The 19,104-nt window shown below is 43.7% G+C and overlaps 1 protein-coding gene across 1 annotated transcript in view; it reads left to right on the forward strand.

Moving 5' to 3' along the window:
- Nucleotides 1-4,020: 4,020 nt before the first annotated feature.
- HEXB (hexosaminidase subunit beta) overlaps nucleotides 4,021-19,104 on the forward strand; it is a gene marked incomplete at its 5' end in the record, with an annotated part of 32,212 nt that continues 17,128 nt past the window's right edge. Inside the window, 5 exons of the mRNA XM_080704872.1 lie at nucleotides 4,021-4,268; nucleotides 8,579-8,724; nucleotides 15,567-15,632; nucleotides 17,814-17,860; nucleotides 18,972-19,082. Coding sequence (XP_080560998.1) covers nucleotides 4,021-4,268; nucleotides 8,579-8,724; nucleotides 15,567-15,632; nucleotides 17,814-17,860; nucleotides 18,972-19,082 — 618 coding nt within the window. The remainder of the gene's footprint in view (nucleotides 4,269-8,578; nucleotides 8,725-15,566; nucleotides 15,633-17,813; nucleotides 17,861-18,971; nucleotides 19,083-19,104) is intronic.

Here is a 19,104-nt window from a genome sequence, read left to right on the forward strand (position 1 = left end):
AGGCAGAAGGACTGTTGTCAAGAGGAAAAACTCTGGAGCAGGGGGCTACAGGACCCAAGACTCATTCCTGGACAACTCAGTGGGAAGTAAGCCTTGGGAAAGCTCTCTATGCCGATCTCCAAGAATACCGCACAGCCAAGCCTGAAGTGACACTGCTGCAGTATGTGGACGACCTCCTCGTTGCCACCCAGCACGACCAGCAGTGCCTCCGAGCCACAGAGGTGCTTCTGGAGACCCTTCAGCAATTGGGGTATAGAGTCTCTGCAAAGAAAGCCCAGCTCTGCACACATAGAGCTGCTTAACTTGGGTTAGAACTACACGAAGGTAAGTAGACCTTGTCAGTTTCTAGGGTTAATGCAGTTGCTCAGATTCCAACTCCCAAGACCAAATAAGAGTTTTGGGGCTTTGTCAGGTATTGTCAGTTTTAGATACCAAAGTTTGCAGAAACAGCCAAGCCCCTATACGGGGACACAAAGGGCCCAGAAAAAGACTTTTCTTGGACCCAAGATCAAGACCGAGCTTTTAACAATTTAAAGAAAGTTCTCATGTCCTTCCCAGCACTGGCCCTATGGAAAAGGCCTGTGACCTTTCTTTCTTTCTTCCTCTTTCTTTCTTTCTTTCTTTCTTTCTTTCTTTCTTTCTTTCTTTCTTTCTTTCCCAGGGGCATTTTACCTTTGAGCTACACCCCCAGCCCTAGTTTTTATTCTTTTTTTTTTTTTTTTTTTTTTTTTGGTGGTACTGGGATTTCTGGAAACCCTTCTACTTCCAGTCTACACTCTCAGACCTATTTTATACTTTTTATTTGGAAACAGGGTCACTTAAGCCAGCACAGCTGGCTTCGAACCTGCATGATCCTCTTGTCTCCGCCTCCCAAACGTGGGGATTATAAGCATGCACCACCACGCCTGGCTTTATTCTTTATTTTGAAACTGGGTTGCACTGAGTTGCAAAGGGCCTCACTAAGTAGCTGAGGTTATCCTTGAACCGTGATCCTCCTGTTTCAGCCTCCCAAATGCTGGGATTATAAGCGTGTATCACCATGCCCGGCTCTGTGGCCTATCTTTAAAAAAAAAAAAAATCTAGACTCAGTGGCGGGAGGCTGGCCCAGTTGCCTAAACGCCATTGCTGCCACTGCCATGTTTGCTAAAGACTCTGATAAACTAACTTTAGGGCAGGAACTCCTTATCACGGCTCCCTACTCCATGGAGACCCTCTTATGGAGCCCACCCAAGAGATGGCTTTCTAATACCAGAATCATGCAATTTCAGGCCCTCCTTTGGATCAGCGTACCTGCAATCCTCCTGTCTCAGCCTCCCAAGTACTGGGATTACAAGCGTGTACCACTATGCTGGTTAACCTTTAACCAACAGTAAAAGAGGCAGTGAAAATGGATAATGCAAATTAAATCAGTGTAATTACAAGAAACAAGGAAAATAGTGTGACACTGAAGCTGGCTTTTATGAAAGGATTTGATTTTGAGCATGTGTCCTAATGTTTCTTTTAAGTCGTTCCTTGTAGGTTTTCAACATTTTCTGAATATTTTTTGTAGATCACTGGCTTCTGTTTACTTCACATCCCTCTTCTCCTCTAGTAACAGAATGCCTGTCGGCATTTCCAATCCATGTTGGTCATGGGACCACTAGTTCTTCTTTAGGAATGGTCTGTAATATGCTTGTCATCTGGGACCCTTTATCAGGACTGACATGAATGAGTGAGTGTAGGACATAGTCTTTGCTCAGGGTGGGCCTTGTACCCTGGGGCTGCCAGAGCATCATAATGAGGCGGGACCTTGCCTTAGCATAAAGCTGATAGAGAAAAAACCTGAGATGAAGAATAAGACTTGTACAGGAGTGTGGGAAGCCATTAATGTTTTCCCCTAAAAGAATATTTCTGACTCAGCTGACTGTCCTTCACCCAGAGTCAACAAGGTTTGGGGTCATGGAAAGTTCAAAGTAAAAGGTCTGAGACATCATGTGGTGATGGCACGAGGGTACTGATTAACCTACCTGTAATGTATGTGCTTTGGATTAGTCTTTATTGTATTCTGGTGGCGATAGCATGAGGATATTGATTGACCTGTAACTGTATAAATACCTCTAGAGAAATAAACCCATAGTTGGCCCAGTGGAGAATATTGACCCAGGAGCAGTCGTCGACCAGTGGAGATATTGACCCAGGAGCAGGGGTCGGCCAGAGGAGATGGTGGGCTGGTGGTTTCCCCATATTAGAATTAAAAATTCTTTAATCCTCACGCCTCTCTTCAGAACCTATACTTTTGCTGGCTGGCTCCGGCACAGGCGACAAGAAAAGATAAGGTATCTGCAATGCATCAAGATCTATTTTATCTACAAATAGTATATAGAGATGCCTGTTGTGAATTAATATTTAAGTTGCACTTGGCAATTTATTATTATAAATGGAGTTTTTCTTTTCTTTTTGACTAAGGGTTGTGGTGCTGGGGTTCAGGCTCACAGGGTTGTATTCCTATAGGACATTCCCAATTTTGAAACTAGCAGTCTTTTAACATCTCTTTATTAAATCGTACTTGGACCATATTTACCATTGCAATACTTCCCTAATTAAGGAACTGAATAAAATCTTTGACATAGTTTCATTCTATATGGTAGCAATTATGTTTTAAACCTTTTGGGAAAATTATACAATATCAATGCTTTCTTTTTCTTTTTTTTTTAGGGGGGGGTAGATGGAACCCAGGGATATCCTACCTCTGAGCTACACCTCCAGCCCCCCCATTTTTTCTTTATTTTGAAACAGGGTTTCACTGAGTTTCAAAGGTCCTCACTAAATAGCTGAGGCTGCTAGCAAATCAAGATCCTCCTAGCTCAGCCTCCCAGATGCTGGGATTATAAGCATGTGCCACCAGGTCTGGCTCAGTGCTTTCTTATCAATGTACTCCCTCTTCGGATCACTTCTCCATTAACTAGGCCCATAGTGTCTTTCCCGCCCCTGCCATGATTGTGCTTACAAAATTTCTTCTGCGTGTGTGTGTGTGTGTGTGTGTGTGTGTGAGAGAGAGAGAGAGAGAGAGAGAGAGAGAGAGAGAGAGAGAGAGAGGGAAAGAGAGAGAGAGAGAGATATGCTGGGGATTGAACCCAGGGGCTTTCTACCTCTGAGCTATACCCCCAGCCTGATTCCCAATTTTTTTATTCTTTATTTTGAAACAGGGTCTCACTAAGTTCCAGAGGGCCTCACTAAGTAGCTGAGGCTGCCCAAGAACCTGCCATCCTCCTGTTTCAGCCTCCCAAGTACTGGGATTACAAGTGTGCACCACCACGCCCAGCTTCTTCTGTGTAATTTTTTAACCTCTCACTTGTTCAAAAAAGTTGCTGGGCAAACGCTTGTAATCCCAGCATTCGGAAGGCTGAAACAGGAGAATCGTGGTTCGAGGACAGCCTCAGCTACTTAGTGAGGCCCTTTGCAACTCAGTGAGAACCTGTTTCCAAATAAAGAATGAAAAAATAGGGCTGGGGGTGTCGCTCGGAGTTCCATCAGTACTGGGTTCCATGGTACTGGGTTCCATCCCTAGTGCAGAAAAAACAAAAAATCAGCCTCAGGGAGTTCTGATGAAAAGGCTTTATTCCTTAGAGCTGAGTTCCCGTTGCAGAAAAGTTTATAGCCTTTGATCAGCTAAACCACTCATTTGATTATCTAGTTTCACTGAAGCCAAAGTCACTCTAGGTAGGGGCCAGCTCGAGTGGAAGCTGGCGCAGGGCTGGCGGCCCCGCTCTGGATGGCAGCTCCACCTCTGACTTTGATGGAGCCATATTTGCGGTGCCGTCGAGGCTGGGCCGCCACCGGGAGCCCTCAGGGAGCACACCGGGAGCACCCCGGGGGCTCGGCCGCGGGCTGGGTGGGGCCGCCTGGGGGCGGAGTCCGGGGCGGGGCGCAGGGTCACCTGACCTGGTGACACTCGGGCGTTGCTTCCTCCCCGGAGGCCGGGCCAGGCGGGAAGTCCGGAGGCTCGGGCTCCGCAGACCCGCAGAGCACCGCCGAGCGGCCATGGAGCACCGCCCGCCGCCGCCCTGCGCCCGGGGGCCGCGGCTGCTGCTGGCGCTGGCGCTGGCCTCGCTGCTGGCTCCGGCCCGGGCCGCCTGGGCCGCGCCCGAGCTGGCCCTGTGGCCGCAGCCGCTCCGGGTGCAAGTGTCCCCGCGCCTGCTGCACCTGGCCCCCGAGAACTTCTACATCGACCACGGCCCCAACTCCACGGCCAGCCGCTCCTGCCTGCTGCTGCAGGAGGCCTTTCGGCGGTGAGCGCGCGGCCCCGGGCGGGAGAGGCGGCCCCGGGGCGCCGCGGAGTCCTGCGCATGTGACACGTATAGCCCGGGCACTTCAGAGACAGGGGCCACCGCTCACCGTCCAGGAGCCCCTGTCGGAGCAGGCCGCGAGCCGACCTAAGGTTTGGAGGTGGCAGGGCCGATCCCCAGAGCTCTCGCTTCCCCTCCTGCCCCCGAGAGCTCGGGGACTCCGAGTGGGAGCAGGAAATCGAGAGGAAGGCTTAAGTTGCTCAGAAGCCGGAATGCAACAGCTTTGGGGAAGAGAGTTCTGAGGGACCCCATCGCATCCGACACGCTTGTTTCCAAGGATCAGGGATCCTGCAAAGTTGACTGTCATTTACAGGCCCTGGCTTGCTCTCCGTTTGTGATAGCTGGTGGCCGAAGCCTGTAAACTGGAGCATTGCACAAACTTGGAAGACCAAGTTGTCCTGCCCTGTGCAATGCTAGATGTCCTAATCCAATTGCGTTTATAGGACCATTATCTTTATCTTTTTGTTTTTCAACGCAGCCAAGTGCTTACTCGGTTTCCTCAGCAGGCCCCCAATAAGCCTTTTGAGTTACTCAGCACCTCACATTTTCACAGCCCTCTCAGATCTCTGACCCTTTTGGCCCCAGACAGTGACCTGTGTCATTGTGTGTGTGTGTGTGTGTGTGTGTGTGTGTGTGTGTGTGTGTGTGTGTACCGAGCCAGCTTTGTGAGTGTGGGAGCACTGAGCCAGCTTTGTGTGTGTGGGAGCATCGAGCCAGCCGAAATTGCCTGGGAGACGTTTGAAGGTGCTATCTGCTGTCCCCTCGGTGTAGTACTTTGATGCTACTTTCCGAATCCTCCCACCCTCAGATTCTGTTTCTGTGTCTTGTGCATACAATTATATAGTCTAATTTTGCCTGGTGGGAAACATAAAACCAGCTTAGGGGGCTTGCAGAGGCTCAGAGTGTTGACTGTGGAGATGTTGATGGTGGGGGTTTGGCGCTTTCTCTGCCTCTGAAAGGTTCATGTTTTCCTTCTGTTGTGTACAGCTGAAGGGATGTTGTCATCCTGTTTTAAGAGGCATGCTGCATGAGCATTTGGTCTCTAACAGGTCAGAATGCTGTAGCCACAGCAGGGTGAAGAGGTGCAACCCAAGTGGTTAGTTTTCTTGGGGGATAGCGAGGATTGTATGGAAAGCTGCTTGAAGGTTACCTCAAAGAGGATCATGACCAGGATTGGAAACCATAAAAACATCCTCACCATGTTTACTTTGGTGTTAGGATACAAGGGCAAGAGGCTAGGCTTTAGCACTCTTTGCTCCACAAATACTTAGGTCCCCTGGAAATTAAGCCCAGGAGGGGAAGGATATTACAAAGAGCGTTCTTTACAATTTAGAATACCAAGAGCAAGGATAGAGATGTTAATGATAGAGGAATAGATTGGAGAAAAGGTTGAAAGGGAAAGAGGAAGTAGATTTTTTTTTCTTCTGGTACTGAACATTGAATCCATGGGTTCTTTACCTTGAAGGTATACCCCTAGTTCTTTTATTTTAATTTTTAATTTTTTGACACCGGGGATTCTACCTCTGGTCTCTTCCTCCTCCCCCCAGCCTTTTTTATTTTTATTTTTTTTTATTTTGAAACAGGGTCTCTCTAAATTGTTCAGAACCTGGTTGAGTTGCTGAGGCTGGCCTTGAACCTGTGATACTCCTGTCTCAGTTTCCCAAGTACTTGTGTTACAGTCATGTGCCACCACATTTGACTTCTTTTTTATTTTTTAAGACAAGGTCTCACTAAGTGGCCCAGGCTGGCCTCAAACCTGCGATCCTTCTGTCTCAGCCTCCCAAGTACTAGAATTACAGGCAGTGCTATTTTGCCCAAGAAGAGAATGAAGTAGTTCTTTAAAAAATAAATAAATAAATAAATAAAAGCCGGGCGTGGTGGTGCACACTAGTAATCCCCACACTTGGGAGGCGGAGACAGGAGGATTGTGCAGTTTCGAAGCCCGCCGCGCTGGCTTAAGAGACCCTGTTTTCAAATAAAAAAGAAATATAAAAAATAGGTCTGGGAGTGTAGCCCATAGGTAGAAGGGCTTCCAGAAAACCCAGTACCACAAGAAGAAGAAGAAGAAGAAGAAGAAGAAGAAGAAGAAGAAGAAGAAGAAGAAGAAGAAGAAGGAAGAAACCTTTTCGAGAATATACTTTTGTTATAAACAAATGCCTCCTTGAATTGCTCTGTTTCATTGGGGCTCAGATTGGGAAATTGGATTTTCCTTTTGCATGGTGACATTAGTATAGCAAGAAAGCATGCGTGCCATAAGTTAATGGTAGATAACAAAGACTTGAGTCAGCTGTGAAATGTTTGAAAACAAGGCTGGGTATTGCACAGCCTGTGTGGGGAGCAGTTAGTAATTATACCTGGCGTTGTTAGGAAGCAGCTTGTAAAACATAGCTAAGACTTGAAGCATGGAAGCTGAGCATTCTAGGAAGTCAAGAACAGTACCTCTATCAGAGTAAAAGCACAGTGGGGTTGGAAGGCTTTGAAGATACAGTTGGTTGGGAACATACACAGCCTGGGGCCCCAGGTTATTCAGAATCCTGTGGCCCCTGTCTCTGAAGTGCCCGAGCTGTATATATCACATGCCCTGCTTTGAAACAGGATGCTTTTTGCAGGCGGGAAGTTTGGCTGTTAGGTGTATGGCTTTCACCTTAGCTTTTTTTTTTTTTTTTTTTGCGGGTCTGGGGATGGAACCCAGGGGCATTCTACCTCTGAGCTACACCCTTTGCCCTATTTTTTATTCTTTATTTTGAAACAGGGTCTCACTGAGTTGTAGAGGGCCTCACTAAGTAGCTGAGGCTGTCCACAGACCACGATCTTCCTGTCTCAGCCTCCCGAATGCTGGGATTACAAGCGTTCGCCACCACGCCTGGCTTCACCTCAGCTTTTAAATAGTGTGGGACACTAATTATTTAATTGAATGAGTAGCCTTGCTTCTTCAATTCCTAAAAGGGTAGCTGGCACCCAACTCAGGTCTCAAAGGTGGCCAGCCAGCAGCCTCAATCTCTCTCTACTTTGTTTTTGGTGTTGGAGATGGAACCTAGGGCCTTGCATGTGCTAGGCAAACACTCTATGCCCAACTCCTTCAAATTCCTTTAAATGATTTTATTTTAAATTGTGGCAAAATACATATAAAATTTATCATCATAACCATTTTAAGTATATACTTCATGGCCTTAATTTCCTTTAAATCAAGGATTTTCTGGGAGAAAGACCCTCAGTCGATTCATCCCTTCTGTTTTCTCACTGGTTTGCTTCCAAACACTTTATTTTATTTTATTTTATTTTGGTGGCACTTGGGATTGAACCCAGGGGCATTCTACCTCTAAGCTACACCCTCAGCCCTATTTTATTTTCCTATTTTGAGTAGGTTTTTGCTAGGTTGCTGAGAGTCTCACTGCTTGCTGAACTGCCCTTGAACCTGCGATCCTCCTGTCTCAGCCTCCCAAGTACTAGGATGACAGTCACATGCCACCATGCCTGGCTCAGCTCCAGAGACTTCTGAGCCCATGGAATTTTCCTACCCCTCTTTACTACTCTGGAAAAGCACAAAATAGTTCTGTACTCTGGCTTTAAAAAAATCTATAAAATATGTAAACAACTGCTCTGAAGTCTATCTGATTTTTTTTCCTTTAGCCTCTTAACATTTTAACTTAATACTCTCTTTCTCTGATATTTGGATACCAACAGAAGGCTTATTTAGAAATCTCTCATGAAGCCAGGCATGATGGCGCACGCTTGTAATCCCCGCACTTGGGAGGCGGAGACAGGAGGATGGCGCAGGTTTGAAGCCAGCCGCGCTGGCTTAAGAGACCCTGTTTCCAAATTTAAAAAAAGTATAAAAATAGGTCTGGGAGTATAACCCGAAGGTAGAAGGGTTTGCAGGAACCCCGGTACCACCAAAAATATATATATTATTTTTCACATTTAAGAGTAATGGATTACTGTGATGGCTTTGACTACTGGCTCTAAATAGGAGCTTTATAATCATCATTTGAGAGTGTGGAGATTTGAAATGCCCATACTCCATCCCGCTCTCAGAAATTCTGATTCTGAAGGTCTAGACATCTGGATTTCTAGACCTTCAAATCAAAAAGCTCCCCAAACGATTTTAGTATACAGCTTGGGATGAGAGTCTTTGGTTGGGCTAATAGAGGGTGGCCTGAATTTGAGAGTGGACTGCAATGTCCACTGGCACATAGGCTTTTAAATTTGGCTGAAATGACTTTAAGCTTTGTTTAAATGTATTCCTCCCACAGATATTATGAGTATATTTTTGGTTACTACAAGCAGCACTCTGGCCCTGCTAAATTTCATCCTGGAACAGAGCTACAGAAACTTCTTGTCTCGATTGTCCTTGAGTCAGAGTGTGATGCTTTCCCCAGTGTGTCTTCAGATGAATCCTGTAAGTACCTGTATAGACACAATGCACATGGTCACAGTAGAAAATGTATACGTACAGTAAGTGCAGAAGAGGAAGAAAGAAATCACTCATAACCCTAGTAGTCAGACAGAATTGACCACTGTTATTTCAGATGAGTGGATATTTTGCAGTTTAAAACACTTAAATGTTTTATGTAGATATAAATGTCAACACATAAACATTGCCATGAACATGGGAGTAATCCTGTACATGTAAATTCTGCTTTTTGTATATTTGTACTGTGTTTTTGTATTTTTTGCATAACAATACATTAATATTTATGATTTTCATTAAATAGTCCTTGTGACATCAGTTCTGATGGCTTAACAATGTTCTGCAACTGTATAAATGAGTCTGCTTGGCTAATTTCTTGTTTTGTCTCTCTTAACTCTTGTCTTTGAAGACCGTCTGTGCTTATAACCATCATCTGTATTTATGATCTAATTTTACACAAAGATAAGGCAGAACTGGGGGGCGATAAATAGAAATGTTTTATTTGAGAGGATAATCGACATTTAAATATATGGGTTTGTGTTGTTGCTCCCTAAAGTGTGATTTCTAGGGCTTTTCCCAAAATTTTTGAAAGGAGTAAACAATGGGGTTGACCATTTAAATGGGGTGTGCTGGCCGGGAGTAGTGTGGAATTGTATGAAGGCATCAAAAGGGGAAGCCAGGCATGGTGGTACATGCCTGTAATCCCAGTACTTTGGAGGCCAAGATGGAAGGATCACAGGTTCTAGGCCAGCCTCAGCAACTTAGCAAGATTGTTTCAGAATAAAAAATGGAAAGGTCTGGGGGTGAAACTCAGAGGTAAAATGCTCCTGGATTCAATCCCCAGATAAATAAGTGGGCAATGTGAAAACATGTGTAACATAAGTTTAGTGCAAGAGAGAGCAGAGTGGGGAATCGAGTGTAAAGGTAGAAAGAATGTCACATATTTAGAGAAAAGAATGACCCCTTTGTCCTCAGACTGCCTTCACAGACAGGCAAGTGCAGGTCTTCATCCTCCTGATAGAGATGAGATTTCTTAATGCATCCCTTCGGGAAAAACAGCTCAATTTCCTTTCAATTCTATAGTTACTCTCAGGAGAGAAATAGGCTAATTTACCAATATTGGCCACGTGATTAAAGTGGTTGCTCAGCACTCAGATGCTATGTGAAGTGGGTTTTGCAATCTGAATTGAGATAGCAATGGCCATTACGGTACCAAGGAGCCTTTGCTCTCTATTAGCATCGGTGATATAAATTGTAAATGTGTGAATTCCATAAAATAGAGTGTATTGAGACTGCGGAGTCATGCTCATTTTCTAGTCAGCTCCTCAAACCCTCCATTCAGTTTTTTTCTTTCTTATCTTCCCCTCCTCCTCCTTGTTGTCCTCCTTCTCTTCCTCCTCCATTTGTTTGTTTATTGTGAAACCTCTCTCCTGAAAGGAAAGCTTCTTGAGATGATTGTAAAATTTTCTGATTGGAGGATAAGGTAGTTTTAAGTCTTTATGCTAGTTGTTGATGATGATAAAAGTAACCTATACAAGTTGAAATAATAAGGTTTCAAATGTCCAGGGTAGGAGGAAACGTTGGAGGAAGTGACAAGTGAGCGGCTGGGGATGTGGCTCAGTGGTAGAGCTCTGACCTAGCATGCATGAGGCCCCCGGTCCCATCCCAGCACGGAGAGAAGAGAAGAGAAAAGAGAAGAGAAGAGAAGAGAAGAGAAGAGAAGAGAAGAGAAGAGAAGAGCACCATCTGTTCACAATAAGAATGGGTTTACCCTAAGAACCAGAAGTGGACTAGTTTCACCTGGAGGGAAATAATTACACACATCAAGGATGTTCAGCATGATTTACCTGTGAACAAAATGTCAATAGAGAGATGGTTAACTATATAAAGTACATCCCTACTAAAAAGTATTGCTCAGCAGTTAAGAATAAAGACAAATTGTTGCTAAGAATAGACATGCAGAGCTTGCCAAGATAAACAGCTGAGTTGAACAAAGGTATATAATGTACACAAGATGATATCAACACACACAGAAATGTGCATATGAAACAATACTGATTCTTGTTACATGTATATGTATGTATATTCCCAGGAGGAAAAGAACCAGTGTTTCCTCTAAGGAAGGGCAGAGAGAGTTGAGTGGGATCTTAAAGAGGATTTCAGCTTTATCTAAAAATATGTTATTATTTTTAGAGATTATATCAGTTTATTATAAGTGGAACATATTGAGAGTGGTGTACATTTACATTGTGCTTCGTCCCCTCCCCCTCCCTCTCCCTCCCCACCCAATAGAGTGTCCAGGTTAACCATGTTGTATTTATGCTATTACACATATTCGTATGTAGCTCCTCCATTGAACAACCTCGGCCTTCTTCCTCTCCTATCCTTCCTTTCTAGCTTTGCTGAGATTTCCCTTCCATCATCTGGAGTCCCTCTGGTATTACCACTACTCCCTAGCTTGGACATATTAGAGAAAACGTATGTCCCTTCTCTTTCTGTGCTTGACTAATCTCACTAATCGGTGACTCTTCATACTATTTCTGGGTGACCTCCATAACATGGCAAAAAGCTGAGCACAGTGGTGCATACCTATAATCCCAGTATTTGGGAAGCTGAGACAGGAGAATGGGAGGTTTGGAGAACATCCTCAGCAACTTACTGAGACACTGTTCCAAAATAAAATAGGCTGGAGATACAGCTCAGAAGTAGAATGCCTCTGGACCAAATTCCCAGCACCACACAAACACACACACAATAATGATAAGGCAAAAAAGTGTATTTTTGAGGACTTCCGGGAAGATGGCGACCGAGAAAAGCGGGGCTTAAGAGCCCCGCTAACAACAAATCTCCATTACCACAAAATCAGCACCTTTCATAGCCAGAAAACACCATCACCAGTGAAATAAAAAATCACCAGGCTCCAGAGAGAAAGCGGACTGAGAACAGAGCCACAGAGGAGATACACCGGCCTCACGCCCGAGGCCGCGGCAGACGCAGCAGCAGCGCCATACTGCCGGTGGCACCGGCAAATTCACGGGACGGCTACAGCAAGCTGAGGTGAGCCACTGCGGAACAGCCAGGTGGGATTTCTCTGCGCAGAGAGCATCTAAAGCTCCCAGTGGCCGAGCTCAGAACACGCTACAGGGATTCAGAGTGGAAATCAAAACCAAGAAGAAAAACACCAGCCCCACAGCCGAGGGCGTAGCAGCGGCGCCATATTGCCACCGGCGGCAGCAGCACTGAATTCAGCGAGGCCAGTACAGCTACATCTGCGTACTCAAGAACAGTGAGTCAAATTGCGGGCCACAGAGGAGAAATCCCAGTACTGTACTCCCTGGGACTTGACCCAGTGGGGGAGGGGCGGTGGCAGAGATATCACACCATAGGAGAACGTGCAACCTGGCACCTCCCACAGTCTAAAGCAGCCTCTATCGACTCTCTGGGTCGGAGACTCTGTGATACAACCCAGTAAAGGAGTAGTGGGGTCTGAGATACTACTGACTCGAGATCCAGAACACCTTAAGTGAAGTCATAGTGACCCAAGGGAAGAACCCAGAGAAGGCACAAACTTCCGAAATCATGGGAAAGAGGAATAATACTGGAGCAATAAATGCCCACAACCCCACAACATCAGAACCCGATAAAACAGAAAATCAGAGATTTCTAGAAGATCAAATCAGGAAAATAACTGTAGAAATAATAGAGGTGCTTTGAAAAGAACTCAGAGAGAGCCAAAAAGAGATAAAGGATGCAATTAATGAAGTAAAGGCCTCAATTCAAAGCACAAACAACTGATTAGAACACATGGAGAACAGAATCTCACTCTTAGAAGATGAGCAATCCAAAAATGAACGCATAGTTTCTAATCTAGGAAAAAATATCCGACAGCAGGAATCTGACATTGAAGAAATATGGGCCCATTTTAAGAGAGCTAACCTAAGAATAATTAGAATAGAGGAGGGAAAAGAAAGTGAAACCAAAGGGATCAACAATCTCTTCAAGGAAGTAATAGCAGAAAATTTTCCAGACATAGAGCAAGAGGTCGATACACAGGTCCAGGAAACTTATAGAACTCCCTTTAGACAGGATCGGAGAAGAGGATCCCCATGCCACATAATTGTCAAAATGACCAATGTGGAAGCCAAGCAGAGAATCTTAAAGGCAACAAAAACAAAGGGCCAAGTGACATTCAGAGGCAAACCAATTAGAATCACTCCAGACTTCCCAAACCAAGTCAGGAGAGCCAGAAGGGCTTGGAGTAACATATTCCAAACTCTGAAAGAAAACAACTTCCAGCCAAAAATTTCCTACCCAGCAAAACTTTCTATCAAATTAGATGGAGAAATAAGAAGCTTCCATGACAAACAGAAACTGAAGGAATTTATGTCTTCAAAACCAGCGCTAGAGAAAATACTCAAAGAGATTAACTACAAAGAAGAAATAGGTAACACACTCCAGAACTAGAGAAACAAGATTTTCCATCCAACAGACAACTAAGACTGGTTATCTGTGGAGATTCATTATTTATGTTAGTCTTTTACCTATCTCTAAAGGGTATTGTTTGCCTTTATTGTTGTTAATTTTTAGGATTTCTAGTTGGAATATTAATATACCTTCAGATATAGCAATTGGAAATATTTTATCGCATTCTATTAGTAACTGTTAACTCTGTTTACATTGTCTTTGGATATACAATATTTTTTTTTATTTTTTAGGGAGTCTGTATACTCCTCTGTTGCCTGTGCCATTGAAATCATAACCAAGAAATCACTGCCAATTTCAATGTTGTGAGGTTTTATGACCCAGATTTTCTCCTAAAAGTTTATAGTCTTAAGATTTATATTTAGGTCTATTATCTATTTTGAGTTAATATTTGTATATGGGATTAGGTAAGGGTCCAATTTTATTCTTTTCCATGTAATTATTATTTTTTAACAATATTTAATTAAAAGATTATTATTTCCACCACCAAATGTTCGTGGAAACCTTGTCAAAAATAACTTGACAATATAGGGAAGAATTCAGCTCTAGGCTTTTATTTAACTCCAATGGTTTATATATCTGCCTTCAGAATAGTACTACACTGTTTCAATTATTGTAGCTTTATATGGTTTGAAATAAAAAAATATATATCTTCTAGCTTTGTTCTTTTTCAAGATCGTTTTGGGTACCTAGAGTCCATATTTCACAGTAGGATAGATTTTTTTCTGAAAAATAAATATATAAATATATGATAGTTTCACCTAAAAAATAGAAAAAAAATACTCTGGTAAGAAAGAAAGCAAAAAGAAATATTGAAATGTTATCTTTAAGTCATCAAAAGCTTGGTATCAGACAAATGAAACTGTTATGTGAGATTATCATTTTTAATTTTAGATAAATTGCCATAATACTAGATGTCAACTACTAAGCCAAGCATGGGAGGGAGGGATAGGGAGAGAATGGGGTGGGGATTGGGTGGGGGCTGACTGGGAAAAGTGTACATGTATGTCTACAAAAGTATGTATCCTACTATGATGTATGAATACAGGGCACCAATAAAAAAAAAAAGTGTATTTTTACACAGTGATCAGTGGAACTGCGAGATCTAGGTAGCTGATTAAGAACGTTGCTGGTGAATAGGAGGCCTGATTAGACTGTTCTTGGAGTTGCAATACAGTTTTTGGCCAGGCATTTTGCTAACTCATCACTGTGGTCTTGTGATGGAAAAGGCTTTCTGTCAAAAGACTATCAGCTGACAGCCACCTGACCAAGAGCTCCTTCCCTACCTGCAGCTGACTGTCGTCTGGGTGACAGAGGGTGATTACCCAGCCCTGAGGAGATGGTATTCAACTCTAACCTCCAGCCTTTGAGTGTCTTCGCTGGCAAAGTCTGCATGTATCGGGCACTTCAGCTTTCCAGCTCTGGCCCCTACAGGGTTGTACTCTTATCTGTGGTTGACTTGGTACCCCAGACCTCTCTGAAATGCTGAACCAACTACTGGGCCAACTTAGGCAGAGTGGGATTTCCAAGTGGGAAAGATGAACCCCTTTGTCTGTATCAGGCAACCAGAGTGGAGTTTTATTGTGTTAGGACTGAATTACAGAACAGTGAGCTAGCAAGTCTGAAACAGATTGCAGATGCTGTTCAGGGATGGTGGGCTCTGGCCTTAAGGGGAGCAGAAGTTTTGAGTAACCAAAGAATTGTGGGCATCGAGGAATGTTTGCATTTTTTTGACCTAAAATCTCGGCTTAACCAGGACCCTACAGTGTGGAGGGTCAGTTTGAGAACCTAACTCCTGGAGGGGAAAGTGAGGAGTCTTGGAGATGATACCCAGGCCCTGGCTTAAGCCACTCACTCAACAGATGGCAAGGCTGGGACTCACTGAACTGGGGGACACAGGAGCGAGCACACTGAGATGTGTGTGTAGGGGGAAGGGATTTAGTTTTAGGCACATGGAGTTCAAGGAGTCTGCAAGTTGTCTAAATAGGGTTGTACAAGCCAGGGGCGGTGGTGCACGCTTGTAATCCCAGTACTTGAGAGTCTGAGACAGAAGGATGGAAGGTTTGCAGCCAGCCTCAGCTACTGAGACCCTCTGCAACTTAGTGAGACTGTTTCAAAATAAAGAATAAAAAAGAAGGATGGGGTGTAGCTCAAAGGTAGAATGCCCTTGGATTCCATCTCCAGTATCTTAAAAATAAATTAATTAGTTAATAAATAAGGTTGTACAGGAGGCAGCTGGAAAAACAAGTCTGGTGCTCAAAGAAAAGAATGGTCCAGAGATACCAATGATGCGTTTAGAAAATATTTTGGGCCATTGGGAAATTAACAAAAGTATCCTCCCCATACAGATACTTTACTTGTGCAAGAACCCGTGGCTGTCCTCAAGGCCAACAGAGTTTGGGGAGCCTTACGAGGTAAGTTCTGAGCTGTTTCATAGTTTCTCATAAAGAAATATCCTCAGCTTTTGCTTTGTCAAATCAAGAAGGGCACAACCTTTCTGTGTTGGGTCCTGTAGAGAATGCTCTGCTCAGGGGTTCCAAGATCATTCCGCGAAACACTTATGACTTAAAAGCACAGGGGAAACCTCATTTGACTTTTTAAAAAATGTATGCTGGGGCTGAGCGTGGTGGTGCATGCTTGTAGTCTCAGCATTTGGGAGGCCGAGACAGGAGGTTTGTTATTCGAGGACAGTCTCAGCTACTTAGTGAGGCCCTTTGCAACTCAGTGAGACCCTGCTTCAAAATAAAGAATAAAAAAATAGGGCTGGAGGTATAGCTCAGAGGTAGAATGCCCCAGGGTTATCCCCAGTATGGAAAAAAAAATCAGCTGGCTCCTGGGGCGGTGATGCTTGGAGGGGTGTTAATGACTCCAGTCTGTTCTGATTAGAGCACTTTGCTTCAGCTCACTTGCTGCTTCAGTAGCATCTCTTTTCCTCAATTTTAAATTCTTGCGCCCCCAGGCATGTTCATTTTCTTTGACCTCTTCTTCTAGGTAGATAAGCGATTGTACTGATTGTACCAATAACAGGTGTGTGTGTGTGTGTGTGTGTGTGTGTGTGTGTGTGTGTGTGTGTGTTATTGAGGATTGAACTCAGGGGAATTCTAACTGACCTGCACCCTAGCCCTGTTTTATACTTTATTTTGAAACAAGGTCTCACTAAGTTGCAGAGGGCCTTACTAAGTAGCTGAGGCTGTCAGCTAACCCTGATCCTCCTGTCTCACCCTCCTGAATGCTAGGATTAAAAGTGTGCGCCACCACGCCTGGCGCTTTAAGACTTTTTAGATCTACTTGTCTAGCCTGAGGTCTGTTAGGGAGAATAGATCCTTATTATTGTCTATCCTGATCCATACCAAATGAAGAACTTTAGAGAATATGCCGTGGCTGTATTCTGGTCCCAGACTTTCAAAGTTATGAACCTAGACTGAAATGGAGTATACTGTCACTTAACAGGGAATTTCATAGTTGCTCTTCCCAGTATGAATCCTAGTGTATTTGAGAAGGGTCAAGAGCGAGGAAGGCATAGCAAAAATGACTTTGAACTATTCTTTTTTTTGTGTGTGTGGTACTGGGGATGGAATCCAGGGGCATTCTACCTCCGAGCTCCACTTTCTGCCCTATCATTTTTATTCTTTATTTTGAAACAGGGCCTCACTGAGTTGCAAAGGGCCTGCCTCACTAAGTAGCTGAGGCTGTCTGCGAACTGCAATCCTCCTGTCTCAGACTCCAGAATGCTGGGATTACAAGCGTGCATCACCATGCCCAGCTGAACTATTATTAAGATTTTCCCTGGCAGCCAGGCACAGTGGTACACGCTTGTAATCCCAGCACTTGGGAGGCTAAGACAGGAGGACTGCAGGTTCACAGCCAGCCTCAGCTACTTAGGCCCTCTGCAACTTAGTGAGACTCTGTTTCAAAAATAAAAAATAGGGCTCGGGGTATAGCTTAGAGGTAGAATGCCCATGGGTTCCAGCCTGCAGTATATTAAAAAAAAAAAAAAAAAGAGTTTCCTTGGCAATCCAGTGGTCAGCTAAAATGACAAATCTTGATAAACTCAAGGGCAGTGAGAGGAATTAGCCTGAAATCTAGTATATTATGGAACAATCCACTTGAATAAAAAAAACAGCCAGGAGACAGTCTGCTAAAATACTGTTAAGTTGTAAATTAGGCTTTGATTTATAGTATTATAGTTTTGAAGCCTTTCCCTCCTCTGTTATATTAAGATACTTTCTAAGGTAATATTTGATCATAAAAATTCTTTCTCATAATGCTATAAATTTGTTAAGGATCTGAAATTTTATCTTATTGAATCACTTTTGTATTTAACATTCAAACAAAACCCAGGGGATGGGTACAGTGAGGCATAAGCACAAGTATTAGATGACTAGAGAAAGCAGCAGGGGTTTTGCTTTTTTAGTCAGTTTTGATTTTAGAACAATGTTCAAGAATGTAGGCACAACACTGTATTTTAGAGGGTACAGGTATACTACATTTAATTTTTTTTGTCTTACCTGGTTATGAGTCTGTTTGGATAGTACATCCTTTTTGTCCCAATTTACTATTTTATAAACTCATGCAATACATTTTATTTTCCTTAGGATTAGAAACCTTCAGCCAGTTAGTTTATCAAGATTCTTATGGGGCTGTAAGTATAATTATTTTATATTGCTAAAAATTATTGAAGAGACATGTTACTATTAGAAAACTATACCCTGTTTAGCTATTGCTTCTTGGTTTCTTTTTACCCCAAATTTATTTTAGCTGGTAAATGTAAATTTCACTTTTTTTTTTTTTTTTGGTGGTATCAGGGATGGAACCCAGAGGCATTCTACCGCCGAGCTACACCCCCAGCCCTATTTTTTATTCTTTATTTTGAAACAGGGTCTCGCTGAGTTGCAAAGGGCCTCACTAAGTAGCCAAGGCTGTCTGCGATCCTCCAGTCTCAGCCTCTCAAATGCTGGGATTACAAGCGTGCACCACCATGCCTGGCTTTGCTATTATTCTAAATCATAAATCCCCTGCCAGGCGTGGTGGTGCACGCTTGTAATCCCAGCATTCGGGAGGTTGAGAACAGAGGATAGCGGTTTGAGGACAGCCTCAGCTACTTTTTTTTTTTTTTTTTTTTTTGGTGGTACTGGGGGTGGAACCCAGAGGCTTTCTACCTCCGGGCTATACTCCCAGACCATTTTTATATTTTATTTGGAGACAGGGTCTCACTAAGTTGCTGAGAGCCTCACTAAGTAGCTGAGGCTGGCTTCCAACCCGTGCGATCCTCCTGTCTCAGCCTCCCAAGCGCGGGGATTACAAGCATGCGCCACCACGCCCGGCTAGCCTCAGCTACTTAGTGAGGCCCTCCATAACTTAGTGAGACCCTGTTTCAAAATAAAGAATAAAAAATAGGGCAGGGGGTGTAGCTCGGAGGTCAAATGCCCCTGGGCTCTATCCCCGGACCTGCAAAGAAAGAAAAAAAATCATAAATTCCCAAAGTTGGTGATTCTCCCTGGGGAGGAGGCACTGGAACAATCCAGGGGCCAGAGTAGCTTCAGGTACACTTGGGGGGCAATGAATAAAAATAAGGGGGTGGTGGAATCACCCAGGGGGCACTGATTTTTTTTTTTTCTGAAAGAGGGCAATAAGTCATTAACTTTGATAGTCCATGCATCTTTTATCCAACACTTGCATAGACAAATATAGTCTTGAGTTCAAGTTGGGGAAAATTCTAATTAGCTAAACCAAATTTTTATTTTGTCTCATAGTTCACCATCAACGAATCTAACATTGTGGATTCTCCAAGGTTTCCACATAGAGGAATTTTAATTGATACATCCAGACACTACTTGTCAGTTAAGACTATTCTTAAAACTCTGGTAGGTAATCACTGTAATCTGT

Source organism: Muscardinus avellanarius (genome assembly GCF_963383645.1).
Source record: "Muscardinus avellanarius genome assembly, chromosome: 1".
Taxonomy (NCBI): Eukaryota; Metazoa; Chordata; class Mammalia; order Rodentia; family Gliridae; genus Muscardinus; species Muscardinus avellanarius.